This window comes from Pan paniscus, chromosome 7 (genome assembly GCF_029289425.2).
Source record: "Pan paniscus chromosome 7, NHGRI_mPanPan1-v2.0_pri, whole genome shotgun sequence".
In the NCBI taxonomy this organism is placed as follows: domain Eukaryota; kingdom Metazoa; phylum Chordata; class Mammalia; order Primates; family Hominidae; genus Pan; species Pan paniscus.
The window spans coordinates 121,448,832-121,464,620 of record NC_073256.2 but is presented as its reverse complement, the minus strand read 5'-3'; the positions used below and the strand labels follow the sequence as shown (position 1 = coordinate 121,464,620).

The window sequence follows — 15,789 nt, the reverse complement described above, 5'->3', positions numbered from 1 at the left end:
TCCTGCCTCGGCCTCCGGAGTAGCTGGGTCTACAGGTGCTCACCACCACGCCCGGCTAATTTTTTGTATTTTTAGTAGAGACAGGGTTTCACCATGTTAGCCAAGATGGTCTCGATCTCCTGACCTATTGATCTGCCCGCCTTGGCCTCCCAAAGTGCTGGGATTACAGGCAGCATTATTTCTTATACTAAAAATTTGGATGATGAAAAGTGATGAAGACTCATTGTATGCTTACTATGAGTCAGTGTTCATGGCATCAAGTTCTCATTCACAGCTTAGCAAAGCAAGCCAGTCTAATCCTCAAGGTGCCAGATCAGAACTCTAAGTCTCTATATATGACAGGTGTACCATATAAGGTAGCAATTCATACTCTGTGGTATACAGAAATAGTAAAAGAAAGCTGAGTAAATAATAGACTATCTAGAAAATACATAGTGGTCTTCAGACAACTATATATCTACTCAAAATATTTTCATAGAAAGTCCCAGAAGACTAATTCTACAAATTTTCTTATTTTTGCCATCTCCAAATGATAATTACATTATATCTAAAAATCCTGCATGAAATCTAACAAGAGTGGGAGAAAACCATAAGAAAAGGTAACAAAAGGCTGGGTATGGTGGCTTATGCCTGTAATCCAAGCGCTCTGGGGGGCCAAGGTGGAAGGATCATTTGAGGACAGGAGTTTGAGACCAGCCTGGGCACGCAGCAAAATCCCATCTCTACAGAAATGAAAATTAAAAAAAAAAAATAGCCAGGTGTGGTGGTGCATGCCTGTAGTCCTAGCTACTTGGGAGGCTGAGGCAGGAAGATCGCTTGAGCCAAGAAGTTGGAGGCTGCAGTGAGATATGATCATGCCATATCATATGGCATGCAGTAATCATATGATCATGCAGTGAGATATGATCATGCAGTGAGATATGATACAGCCTGGATGATAAAACAAGACCCTTGTCTCTTAAATAAAAAAAAGAAAAAATAACAAAAGATACCATTAGAATTTAAACATTAAGCAAACTCATGCCAATCTTTGAATATGCCCCAAAAGAAAAGTGTAAAGAGAATTCTTTTGAAAGATGAAAAGATGAGGGAAATGACTATTCATCATATATCAGTAAATCAACCAACCAACCAACCAAATTGTTCCTAAATGGAATACATATGAGCCATGAAATACATTATTATGAAGTAATTTCCACTGATTTCTGAAATAGTAGTTTATTTCCATTGTGGTGGGGGGGGGCAGGGGAAAGACCACCTGGACTATTTATTCATTATTTATTGAGACAGGATCTCTCTCTGTTGCCCAGACTGGAATGCAACGGTTTGATCATGGCTAACTGCAGGTTTGAACTTCTGAGCTCAAGCTATCCTCCTCCCTCAGCCTTGGCATGTGCCATCACAAGGTAATTTTTTAAAAGTTTTTGTAGAGATGGAGTCTTGCTGTGTTGCCCAGGATGGTCTTGAACTGCTGGGCTCAAGCAATCCTCTTGCCTTGGCCTCCCAAAGAGCTAGGATTACATGCGTGAGCCACCAATACCAGCCTGTCCTGGACTATTTAAAAACTTTTGTCAAAGAAGACTGTGACTAGCATATTGGATATTGCATTACGTTAGAAGTACTATGTTGGAAGCTCTATTCCTTTGGAGCTCTTCACATGTGTAAACTTTCACTGTTTTGTTGCAATCTAATTTATTCATATACAAAGTTTTATTGAGTCCCTACTATGTATGAAATATTGTAGATACTGGGAGGCAGAAAAATAAAAAGATAAAAATGATAGATATACTATACTCAACTAATCAACCATGATAGATTAAATATATACTTAAAAAACTATCACAGGGGAGAAAATGGGTATCACAAGAGAAACTATTATTTTAAAAGAATATTATATATGAGCTGTGAAGAGAAGAGAAGGTACGTCATGGAAGAATTCACATGTGAGTTGAGTGGTGAAGGATGAGTAGGTACTTTACTCAAAAAGAAACCAGAAGCCACATTTCAGGTAGAAGAGTCAACGTGAACATACGTGCAAGGAACAAAGACAAGATCCTGGAAAGGGAATGGTCAAGGAGAAGTGCAAAGGGTTGAAGTCAAGATATGGCTAAAAAATAAAGACTGGAATTGTTTCTTCCTTAAAATCCTAAAGTCTCAGGCCAGGTGTTCTTGGATTTTTTTTTCACTTTTGTATCCTGAAGATTAGATTCCATTTTTTCTGTATGGAGAATCAGAATTTGAAAATAAAGTCATACTATAGTACCACACTATACTGATGTTATGGCATCTAACAACAATACTCATGCATGAAAGTTATTTTATTTCAAACTTTTTCTTTTACTATATCTATAAAATTCGAACTTCTGTATGTTAAATTTGCTTATCATGAGGGATAAACATGATTATGAGGGAATCACTGGTCAGAATACTGCATTTAGTTTGAATAACGGCTATAGATTAATTGTCCTTATTTGCTTTTAAAAATAAATATTGAATGTGATGGAAGCTACTGCAGCATTTTTTTCTACTGTAATTATTTCATACAGTAGAATTTATTCCAATTTCATGATTTCTCTACTTTCATACTAAATTCATTTTACTCCTTAATGTATAATCAGTGGGAAAAATGTTAGAAATTAAATGTGAAAAGAGCATAGAAATGCATTTTATCCCTATAGCAGACAAATTAATAGAAATAATATTTACCTGCAAATTAATCAATAGTAGTAATGCCATAAAACAAAAGTTGAATATATCAATGATAATGAACATTTTTAATGTATATAACTCTAAATTATTATTTTATCTATAATGAAATTAATCAGTAAAAATTAATCTGTGCAGGCATCTCTGAATAAGGATAGAATAACCAGTTATCACAGAAATACAAATAAATAGAAGTTACTAACTAACTATATTACAAATTAAAACTGTAAAAGTCTCTTAAAACTTATGTAAGACATGAGAATGAATTTTAGGCTGGCGGGCTCATGCCTATAATCCCAACACTCTGGGAGGCGTCAGTGAGAGGACTGTCTGTGGCCAGGAGTTCAAGACAAGTCTGGGTAGGTAACATAGTGAGACATTGTCTCTACTTAAATTTTTTCATTTCTTTTCATTTCATTTCTTTTCTCTTTCTCTCTTTTTTTTTTTTTTTTGTGGCGGAGTCTTCTCTGTCACCCAGGCTGGAGTGCAGTGGCACAATCTTGGCTCACTGCAACCTCCGCCTCCCAGTTCAAGCGATTCTCCTGCCTCAGCCTCCCGAGTAGCTGGGACTACTGGTGCGTGCCACCATGCCCAGCTAAATTTTTTTGTATTTTTAGTGGAGATGGGGTTTCACCATGTTAGCCAGGATGGTCTCGATCTCCTGACCTCATGATCTGCCCACCTCGGCCTCCCAAAGTGCTAGGATTACAGGTGTGAGCCACCATGCCCAGCCTTCTAAATTTTTTTAAAAAATTAGCCAGGCATGGTGGCATGTACCTGTATAGTACCAGTTACTTGGGAGACTGAGGTAGGAGGATTGCTTGAGCCCAGAAGGTCAAGGTTGAAGTGAGCTATGATAGCACCATTACATTTTAGCCTGGATGACAAAATGAGACTCTGTCCTAAAACTTTTTTTTTTAATTAACACTGATGTCCAATTTCATATCAATGAAGAGAGATATGGTATTGAATTAGAAATAATATCAGTTAGTAGAAATGATCACCCTGAAAGTGTGGTGACACCAATAGCAAGTGGAACCCTTTTCACTATGCACAATGCAATACCAACCTTTATCTTGTCTTAACTAAAACCTGGTACTTTCTTGAACACGCTGTTTCCCCTGAGGTTCTTTCTAGTAACAAATACTTATCCTTCTTCCTAGGTTGTAATATTTCTGGCTAGTTGATACTTTTTCTTGAATATTTACCTTCCACTTTTATTTAGAAGTTTAAATTTCTTTGCAGTTTATGACAACTGGCTATGCTAACTTATACCTCTGCCCCTCCCGACACCCAACCCCTTTTATTCCCTTTCTGGTATCTAATGGTCACTCCTTCATTTACTGAAGTCCTTGAGAGCTGGCTTAGACTTTTCTTCAATTCTCAATTTTACCACAATCCTAAAGGATTTAAATAGCCGTTACAAAAACCTAACCAACCGCCCAATTATCCCAAACTTACATAAATCCAGTTATCTTCATATTTATCTTCTCTTCCATTACACTCTATTCACTCCAATGCTGTGTCATATAATATTTCAACTAATAGAACAGCAACTACATAAAATCTTACATTTCAAAAACATGTTCTCTCTCTCTTTTTTTTTTCTTTAGACAGGGTCTCACTCTGTCAACCAGGCTGGAGTGCAGTGGTGCGATCTCAGCTCACTGCAGCCTTTGCCTCACTAGCCAAAGGGATCCTCCCATCTCAGCCTCCCAAGTAGCGGGCCACAGGTGTGCACCACTGTGCCTGGCTAATTTTTGTATTTTTTGAAGAGGCTGGTCCCAAATTCCTGCAGTCAAGCTATTTAACTGCCTTGGCCTTCCAAAGTGCTCGGATTACAGGCATGAGCCATCACACAGGCCTCAAAGACATATTATAACTAAAACCTCTTACCTCCCCGAACCCTATTTTTACTATATCATATAATTTTCCAATTCTTGGATTTCATCTGTTTTATCCTACTTCATCAGTTCCCACATGAACTTGTCTTCCTTCTTATTTAGCACTGACATTTATACAAGCACTCTCAGTTTCTTTCTACTGCTATTTTTCCAGCAACCCCATCCATCAAAACTCCCACTCCTCAATAAATGCTATAGTGTGACTTAACTGTTTCTACACTTTACCTATCTCAGTGCTAGTGAGAAAGATCACACTGCTCTCTCATGCTGGTGTCTCTTGAAACTGTTTGTCTCCAACCTGCAGAACTATTCAACAACCCTTTAATTTGTCCATTGTAAGCTACTTCTCATATTTTCTTCAGTAGTTATTCCAAATCTTCAAACCCCAACTCAACTTTTAAACTCTTATATTCTTACTTCTTATGTGATTGAGAAAATTAAGGCCATCAGGCAGTATTAGCCAACTTCCCAACTCCTTATCTAATAACTTATCTATTTTCATATTTGTTTTTCCTTTTTCAAGCCAGTTTATCCAGCTATGTTTCTGATCCCATCTCCTCCTCCATCTTCAGGTTCTTACTCTAGTAGGTTTGCCTTCTCAGTCCTCTACCTTCAGATAGACCTTCTCTTCAGACCATGTATGTTACCTAGCCTCAAATTTGTCACTTGCAGGGTCCCATATAGTGACTGTGAAGTCATGAGTACACTCAAGTTTACCACACAGGAAAATAATATGATGGCGTATCAACATTTAACCTAGTCATTTTCCTAAATTTTTGAGAATAATATATTTAATTATTAATTGAGAATCTTCAATATGTAGCCAGTTCACAGTTTTAGGCCAATTATTATATTTATGTCCAAAGAATAAATTTTGGACAGTAACAGAAAGGAAAAAAAAATCACCTTTTCTTGAGCATAAGGTCTGTGTTTTATTCATCTTCAACACTCTGGAAATTTAAAAATATATGCACAGATGAAAAAAATAGAAAAAAGATGAATATTTTAGGGAAAGGTGGCTTGGAAGGAGTATTAGAATAAAAGAAAATATGCTTGACAAACTAAACCCTAAACAAAATATTGTTTGCATATTATCACCTCTAAAGTCATATTTATAGAAGAAGCAACATAGACTATAGATTCTCCTTCCCTCACTTTTTTTTGGAGACTTTTTTTGGCATTTAAAATCATATAATTCACAGGTGATAAAACACACCCTTTTAAAGTATATGATTCAGTAGCTTTTAGAACATTCACAAAGTTGTGTGACTATCACCACTATCTATTTTGACAACATTTCATCACCCCAAAAATGAACTCTGTATCTATTAGTAGTCATTCTCCAGTCTCCTTTCCCCTTAACTCCCGGCAACAAGTAATCTACTTTTTTTTTTAAGGATTTTCCTATTCTGGACATTTCATATAAATGAAATAATACAATATATGGCCTTTTGTGCCTTTCTTCTTTTACTTAGCATAAGTTTTGCAAGCTTCATCCATGTTGTAGTATGAATCAGTGGTTCAATCCTTTTTACAGCTGAATAATATTCCATTGTATGGATATACCACATTGTTTACCTATTTACCAAAGCAGAGATCTTTTTCTCTGATGTTTTCACAAATTAACTACTTCAGAGAAACTGACTACTCATATTTTATGCTATTATCCTAATGAGCTTGTTATATGGTTTGGCTGTGTCACCACCCAAACCTCATTTTGAATCATAGCTCCCATAATCCCCATGTGTCATTGGAGGGATTGGGTGGGAGGTAATTGAATCATGGGGATGGGTTTTTCCCATGCTGCTCTCGTGATAGTGAATAAATCTCATGAGATCTGATGGTTTTATAAAGGGCATTTCCCTTGCACATGGTCTCTTGCCTGCTGCCGTGTAAGATGTGCCTTTCTCCTCCTTCACTGAACTTCCTCCATGATTGTGAGGCCTCCCCAGGCATGTGGAACTATGAGTCAATTAAACCTCTTTTTCGTTATAAATTATCCAGTCTCAGGTATTTCTTCATAGCAGTATGAAAATGGACTAATACAGTTTATATTTATAAGTTATTTTTTAAGATAAGAATTTCCTATTAAACTAATCTCCATGAGAGATAATATCTCAAGTTATGGAAGGAGAAATGGGGTTATGGAGAAATAAACATATTTCAGAGGCAATTAAGCATTAGAATCAACAAGACTTGGTGAATGGAGGGAAGAAATTGTGCCCAGTGGAGAAGAACTAATCAAGAGTGATGCCCAGGTTTCTGGTTTGAGCAGGTGCAAAGATAACAGGCCATGCACTGAGACTGAGTGTATAGGAGGAGTAAGTTATTTATTTTGGCTGCTGGTTTGGTGAGGGGTATAATGAATTTAATTTTACATGCTGAGCTTAGCATGCCCCTGGGACATACAGGAAGATGTGCAGAACCCAGGTGGACAGATCTGGCAGATAATTAGGAGGGAGATCTGGGCTGGAAGTATAGATTTGGAAGTTATCAATACATACATGCTACTTGAAGCCATGAAGCATTGAAGCCATGAAGCATTAAGATAATACGTGTAGATAGTGAAGAAAAGAGGGCCCAGGATGGCATCCTGGAAAATGTCAACATGGAGGACATATAGAAAGCTCACAAAGAAGACAGAGGTGGCCAGAGTGTATGCAGAACTAACAGACAATCATAAAAGCCAAGAGGGCAGACAAAATGTTTCAAGAAGAGATTGGCAATGAGATCAAATTCTAAATAAAGTTTGCCTGATAAAATATAAAAACTGCTAACTAAATTTAGCAGCATACATAATTTCAGTTATGTAACAAAAAGTTAAATAACTTGTAGTTGTAATAAAATAGAAGTAGAAAAACAAATCCTCAAAAAGGAGGCAAACAAGATAGTAGATTTTAGGTACTCCTAACACACACAAAATAAAAGAAAGAAAGGTAACTATATGAGACAATGGGTATGTTAAGTTGCTTGACTACAGTAAATGCTATGTGTGTGTATATATATGTGTGTGTGTGTATCTATATGTATCTCAAAATAAGCATATCAAAACATCACATTTTAAACCTCAAATGTGTACAATAAAAAATAGACAATGGTAAAAAATTTCAATTATTATGTCTAATATAGTAGAATTAATATAGTCCAAGAAGGCCGGGCACGGTGGCTCATGCCTGTAATCCCAGCACTTTGGGAGGCCGAGGCGGGTGGATCACTTGAAGTCAGGAGTTTGAGACCAGCCCCTGGGCAACATGGCAAAATGCTGTCTCTACTAAAAATATAAAAATTGGCTGGGCATGGTGGCACATGCCTGTAATCTCAGCTACTTGGGAGGCTGAGGCAGGAGAACTGTTTGAACCCGGGTGACGGAAGTTGCAGCGAGCCGAGATTGTGCCACTGCACTCCAGCATGGGCAGCAGAGTGAGACCCTGTCTCAAATATATATATATAAAATATATATTACATATATAATATATGCAATATGATATACATTACATATATAATATATGCAATATGATATATATTACATATATAATATATGCAATATGATATATATTACATATGTAATATATGCAATATAATATATAACATATGTAATATATAACATATATTACATATGTAATATATATAACATATGCAATATATATCACATATATACTATATAAATATATCACATATATAATATATTACATATAATATATAACATATACAATATGATATATACTACATATATAATATATATTACATATATAATACATATATATTATATATTACATATATAATATAATATATAATATATATATAACAGGAAATTGAATGGGATTAGTATGTTTTTGGCATTTCACTTGAACTTGCCAACAGACTAGATAAAAAAGAAAATACAATGGGCTACATTGTTTTCTTATCAGTAAGGCAGCTATATCCGTTCTTTAAGAGAGATAATAATAAAATCTTAAAGTTTTACCTAGACTATTCTAAAATGGATGAGTAGCATAAGAAACAATATCCTCAAAAATGCTTGGATAGCTAATGTAAAAGTAATTCTATATGGCTATTGCTGTTTCTTTAAGAACTTTCCATGAGCCTCTTCTACTCAACATAGTAGAGGAGGTTCTAGCCATAAGTTAACCAACATAGCAGAGGAGATTCATGAGGCAAGAAAAAGAAATAAAAGGGATTCAGATTGAAAAAGAGAAAGTAAAACTATCTTTAAATGCAGGTGACATGATCTCCTATATAGAAAATTCTAAGGAATCAACAAAAAACTATTACAGCTAAAAAATGAATACAGCAAGGATATAAGATCAACATACAAAAATTAATTGTATTTCTATACACTAGCAATGAACAATTAAAAATGAAAGTAATGAAACAATTCCATTTACAATAGCATCTAAACAAAATACTTAGAATAAATTTAACAAAAGAAGTAAAAGATGTATATACTGAAAACTACAAAACATCATTGCAAGAAAATAAAGAAGCTGGGTATGGTGGCTTACACCCATAATCCCAGCCCTTTGGGAGGCTGAGTAGGGAGGATTGCTTGAGCCCAGGGGTTCGAAACCAGCCCAGGCAACATGGCCAAACCCCGTCGCTACAAAAAATTTTTAAAAAATTAGCTGGGTGTGATGGCGTGACCCTGTAGTCACAACTATTCAGGAGGCTGAGGTGGGAGGATCACCTGAGCCTGGGGAGATAGAGGCTGCAGTGAGCCATGATTGCACCACTGTACTCCAGCCTGGGCAACACAGTGAGATGCTGTCTCAGAAAAAAAAAAGAAAGTAAAGAAAAAATAAATGTTTTCTGCCGATCATATGGGGCAGAAAAAGAAAGAAAAAATAAATGGAACAACATTTTGTGCTCATGGATTAGAAGACTTAATATTCTTAAAATGGCAACAATCCTGAAATTGATCTAACTGAACACAATCTCTATCAAAATCCCAGAAATTTTCCCCCTGAATTGACAAGCTGAACTGAAATTTCAGTAGGAAATACAAGCAACCCAAAAGAGAGGAGGAATAGCACCTACATACTACTGGCATCATAATCACCTGTGGTGTTTTAAAAATGCAGAATCACAACTTTAGGAGCGATGTTCAAGTACTTTCAAAAAGTTCCCAGTTGAGTGTTATGCACAATCATAAAACAGAGTAGAAGTTATTTGGGCTTATAAGGTTTTCATTGGTAATAAATAGAAGATAGCCTTGGTGATAAAGAAGAAAACAACAACAAAAAAGAAAATACAAGCCACAGGAAATACTTGGTGGAGGAGCACAGCCCATCATACCCTCTGTGATGAGTTGGCACTGAAACACACTTCCAGAAAATTAAAAACAAAACAAAACAAAAAACTAAGCTTGATGGAATATTGGAATGGAATATTAAATACTGTCTGGAAACATCTGCCAAATAGTAGAAACTTATGTTCAGCTGTTTGTTGTACCAGTGGTCAGTCACAGAACCAATTACCTCTTGAATTTATGATAATAAAGGCAAATCATCAGAATAACAGGCAATGCTCACTTTCCTGTTTGTTGTATACTATCATCTAAGCTATGGAAAGGTGCGTGAATCATTGAAAAATCCATTCTTCTGTTTAACAAGCTAAAAAGCCTAGATAGACAAAATAGATAGGTGTACACAACAGTCAGGATGACAATCCTGGTATTTTAGAGTCCTAATCACAACTATTTTCAAAAGACCTCTGCTTCCCCTTTAAAATTCCATAATATAGGCATAAATAGACTGTATATATCAAGTTACATCACATAGCTATGTAATCTGTTTTCACACTAACTCTGATCTAGAATATGTTAGCAGCAGTGACTGAATAAATGTTTCATTAACAATTATTCTGCTTGTCCTTCTAAAGATTATGAGATCTTTTGCTAGATAATTGAAATGGCTAAGTCTCTTAAAATCAGTTATTCATGAAAATTTGAACTGATGCCCCAAATTTTTCCTTAAAAAAGTCTCTATCTCAAAAAGAGCAATTCTCTTAAAAAAGAGCAATGATAATTCCATAGCATTTATAGATATGCCTGAGAACCATAAGTGTATAGAGAAATAATTTCTTGATTTTTAGTTTGAACACAAAATTACCAACATTGTTGCTTTTGACAATACTATGCTTTTCAGTATTTGTTTTTTCTATCTTCCATTACAAATTACTTAAGATTGCCTCTCTCTGAATATTTCATCAAATATGCTTATGAATTTGTTGAGGCCATCCCGATGACATTTTAATATGGAACTATCCTCAAACATCCATCCACACATGGCTAAGAAACTGCATCACTCTCAGGCTTAGAAATTTTAACATGTTTAATTTCATTAAACTTTTTAAATTTTTATTTTTGATGTGTGTGTAAATATAGCTAAGTATAAATATATTAGTCATTAATTAACTTAGGAAAAATATTATATTCAAACATTTAACAAACTATTTTTGAACTTACTTTTTGCTATTCATTTCTACTTTTACATTCAGTAGACTTACTAAATGTGACTTACTATAAAATGAACATAATCATGCAGTAAGATCTGTATCATGCAATTAGATCTAATTAACGAAAATAGCAATTATAATGGCTTCTGTTTATTTTAGTTACTGTGTTAATTGTAAGTACTAGCATTGCTATAAATGTTAAACTCTGAGGTAAATTTTTTTTCCCTTCATATTAGGTTGGTGTAAAAGTAGTTGTGGCTTCTGCCATTAAAATTAATGGCATTAAAAGTAATGGCCATTAAAAGTAATGGCAAAAGCCGCAATTACTTTTGGACCACGCTTCATAAAACTTAGATTTCAAATAAAAGATATAAAATGTCAATCATATATAGGTTGAGCATTCCCTAATTTGAAAATCCAAAATCCTAACTGCTCCAAAATCCAAAACTTTCTGAGTGCCACAATGCACAGTAACCTTTAAATTAAAACACAACATTGTAGGGAGAAACTGAAAGCCTGTCATTGTTTTTTTTTTTGCTATTGCTTAACTGCTGATAGAGGTGTTCTGGTGATGCTACTATGCTGCTTAGTTCCCTGAACACATTACCTTTTCACTGTATTAATAGTTTGTCATATTTTTTACTGTTAAGTACTTATGTGTTAAGTGCAAGAAAGTGACTACTGGTTGGGAGCATAGAAATTCAGAGTCAGAAATGGTATGATGCCAAACAACCACAGACTGTCCACATGAGTGACTGAGACAGATGTCTTTGGTTGCTTCTGATCATTCAATGCAGACAAACTTTGTTTCATTCACAAAATTATTAAAAATATGGGATAAAATTACCTTCAGGCTATGTGTATAAGGTGTCTATAAAACATAAATGAATTTAGTGTTTACACGTGGGTCCTATCCTCAATATATCTCATTATATATATGTAAAAATTCCAAAATCTGAAAAAAATCCAAACTCTGAAACACTTCTGGTCTCAAACATTTCAGATACGGAATATTCAGCCTGCAGTATAGAATAAGATTATTTCCAATAATGTTGTATAAGAACATAAGTTGTTATTAATGTTTAAACAGTCTGTGATTGTGTTTATCAACTACCAAAACAAAATGATGCTTGGAATACTCAGATATATTTTCTCTCACAATAAAGACTGAGATTTATTCTAAGAAGTAAAAGCAAATTCAAAAGCCTATGTTGAAATGATTAATGAGTGCTACCAACATTTTCTTTTTCTTTTTCTTTTTTTTTGGGGGGGGGCGCCGGGGATGGAGTCTCACTCTGTCACCAGGCTGGATTGCAGTGGCCTGATCTTGGCTCACTGCAACCTCCACCTCCTGGGTTCAAGCGATTCTCCCACCTCAGCCTCCCGAGTAGCTGGGACTATGGGCGCACACCACCACGCCCAGCTAATTTTTGTACTTTTAGTAGAGATGGGGTTTCACCACGTTGGCCAGGATGGTCTTGATCTCCTGACCTCGTGATCCTCCCACCTCAGCCTCCCAAAGTGCTGGGATTACAGGCGTGAGCCATCGCACCCGGCCCCAACATTTTCTTATAAGCAATTGCCATTGATACTTCTTGGCATGTTCCAGGATATATGTTCCCTACAGAGATCAACCTGGCCTCCTCTAGTTTACAGTTCCAGAAGTATTACACAGTTACTTAAGCTAAGTGTAGTGCTTTGATCAACCACATTTCTAGAATGTACCATCTTTCCCTTTTCCTTGAAAAATAATGTGCTCTTTTTTTGAAGAAATAATGAAGCAAGTACTATTTAAAAACCAGAAACTTAAGGTTATAGTCTTCTCTGAATCTCTGCCTAGCAAGCCAGGTATGGCAGCGTGGGATCTCGGCTCCAGGCAAACACCAATGGGCTCATGTGTTCTCATGTATACAGTATGTAGAAAACACATTAGAGACTCATTCTTTTCTTTGCTCCTGGAAGAAAGGAAACTCTATGTATCTTTCCAAGGACACCTTGGAAAGCTTTTCTCTGTGAATTAGTGATGAAATTATCCTATGCCCAACAAATCAGAAAAATGGTCATCTTTATTAGTAAACCAATGTAATTATCAAAAGTTAAATACCAAAGACAGAATTTAGATTCAAATAATAAAATATGCCTTAAGATTCATTTTTATGTTTAATGCCTGTTATACAGAAACTTTCATAGAGCACAAATACAGTTAAATATATCTAAGATAACAAGGGAAGGGACATCGGCTAAATCACTGAATTGTATACTCAATGGGTAGAGTTCTATCCCGAATATCTGTCTCACTGTGAGAAAAGTGAGAAAAGCACAATTTTAGATTGGGCTTAGATATAATAAGGCAAAATCTTGCTTATAAATAATGCGTGCTTTTATTGAGCAGGCTTTGTACTAACACAAAATCAAATTCTGGACTACTAGAAAACTCTATCCCTCCAAAATGTACATAATTTACAATTTTCAGTCTCATATAAATGTAATTAGAACAACCTCATATCCTCAAGCAGAAGGATAAAGTCTGACTGCACATTTGTGCTAATTTGACTGTATGTAATATATATAATACTATAAAGATAGCTTCATACTTACTTACTGACTTGTGCTATGAAAATTAAAATATAGTTGTTTTTATGCCATGCTGCCTGTATTTTTTCCCTGCCCTTCTCCCTGTTCAAAGTTCTCTCTCCAGAAGTTTATCTAATGGATTGAGTTTAAGAAAGGCATAACCAACACTTGCCTTCTAATAAACCCTAAGGCATCTATTCTTTCTTTTCAGAGTATTAAAAAACATTGCTCCTGCTTTGTAATCTTCTGCAGGACTCAAACTGCACTAGAACCTACCAGAAAACTAAGAAGAAGCAAGGGAACCAGAGCCAGAATAAAGTCTACTATTTGCTACCTGTTTTCTCATTCATTTTTGAAGTTTGTTTCCAGGAAATAATATTTCTTGTAAAGTAAGCTCAATTTTTTTCAGCCACTTCAGAAGTTAATTTTAAAGAACTCTGCCTTATTTTTGTCTGAAGCAGTTTTCAATATTGGTAAAGAATTTTCAAGTTTCTCTTTTCAATGATCTTTATTAGACCTCACAGATAAAGAAGATATACAGTAATTCATGTTAAAAGAGACACAGGGAAATTTACATTGGATTCAGCTACTCATAACGAACTTGGTAACCAAATAAATCAGACTCTCAGAGCTAGTGGATACAAATTCAAGACTGTTTAATAAATCAATCTATTTGATAATAGTTTGCCAACATATTAATTAGTAATATTAGAAGCTAAATAGATAAAACACAAGAAAATAAAGCAAATGTAAATGGCAAAATAATTTTTAGGAATGGTAAAAAAGACTACATTACTAATGGGAAATGCCTACAAATAACATATTTTACCTGGTATCATCTTGTGAGAATCTCCTTTGCAAATCCTCTTTATTCCACTGTTCTTTTTCTTTCCCTTGCTCGTGTATATCTTGTGTTTTTTCCTCGTCTCCTGATTCTCTGTTTTTCTCCTTATTACACGTTTTGGCAATCTCTTTCCCTTTCTCATTCTCATTAATTCTTTCTTCCTTTACCTCTTCCTTCTCATGAACTATCTCTTCATGCTTATCCCCTTCTTTCCCTCCCTCTTCTATTCCCTTTGGTCTTTTGAAAGCAACAGAAATTGAAGGCATGCAAATAAACACAAAAAAAAAGAAAGTAAGTCAAGAAAAAACACTTATGAAATTAAACAGAAAGGTAATAAAAACTATCAAAACATAAGTAAAAATTATATCTTTTAAATGTTGAAAACTTACTTCAGTGTATACTAGAGAAGCACTGTATAAATAGCTTAATTGTAATAGTTTTTAAATCATATTTTCCTTTTACAAAATTACATGAAAAAAGGTAAAAGTTGTGATCTCCCTGTTATAAAATTTTTAATCCAATAAGAGTAAAACAAAATTTAGCTTAGGCATCTATAAAATCTATAGGACAAGTAAGAAATGCAAATTATACTAACTTATATACTATATGTATAAATTTTCTTGAGAAGATGAGGACTTTTTCTATGCATATATAAAAATTTCAAGAGGATAGGAAAGCATCCTACTGAAAAAGTAATATTCTTATGTTTTCTAATAACAAAATATATTATTTTTCATGTTCCAAGGAACATGAAAAATTCAAGTCTCAGCCATCACTTTTATTTCAATAAAGATATAAGAGGTCTTAATTTTTAAATTACAGACATGAAAAAAGATATTATTTCCAGTGATGTAGTAAGCAAAATTATCCATAGTTTCATAACATTTTCTTCTGTGCAGGAAGTCTGAAATGTGGATTAAAATATATTAAAAAGTAGTATGTACCGAAGTTAAGCTCCCCTGGCTTTAAAATATATATTAACCTGTTAGAAATAAATAATTTTATGTTCATCCAGGAAACATAAAGACCTTCTAAAACATATTTAGAGAAGTTTGTTGTTGAAATCCCCTTACCTGATTTTCTTGTTTCCTCCTGGGCGTTCTGATTGGACAGACATGTAGCTTGTGCTGCTGAAACGAGAAGCACTACTAGTCCTTGAAACCGCAGATATATCACTTACATCACTGTCCGAAGATTTAGTAGAAACATTATCTGCCCCTCTATGAGGATCCCATCCTGATCGATACTGTTAACACAGATTGACAAATACGCAGAAGTTGTCAGTATTACCACACAAAGCAATTATTA

The 15,789-nt window shown here is 34.8% G+C and overlaps 1 protein-coding gene across 49 annotated transcripts in view; it reads right to left on the bottom strand.

Annotated features, from left to right (window-relative positions):
- RIMS2 (regulating synaptic membrane exocytosis 2) overlaps nucleotides 1-15,789 on the bottom strand; it is a 743,118-nt gene that overhangs the window by 145,187 nt on the left and 582,142 nt on the right. For 19 of the 49 annotated variants that reach the window (XM_034966469.3, XM_055116823.2, XM_055116825.2 and 16 more), the window contains one exon: nucleotides 15,555-15,727. The exons of 21 other annotated variants lie outside the window; for them this stretch is intronic. In XM_034966469.3, the coding sequence (XP_034822360.2) occupies nucleotides 15,555-15,727 (173 nt within the window). Of the gene's footprint in view, nucleotides 1-14,466; nucleotides 14,719-15,554; nucleotides 15,728-15,789 lie in introns of all 49 variants that reach the window. 9 more of the 49 variants (XM_055116819.2, XM_055116822.2, XM_055116820.2 and 6 more) reach the window with 1 other exon arrangement.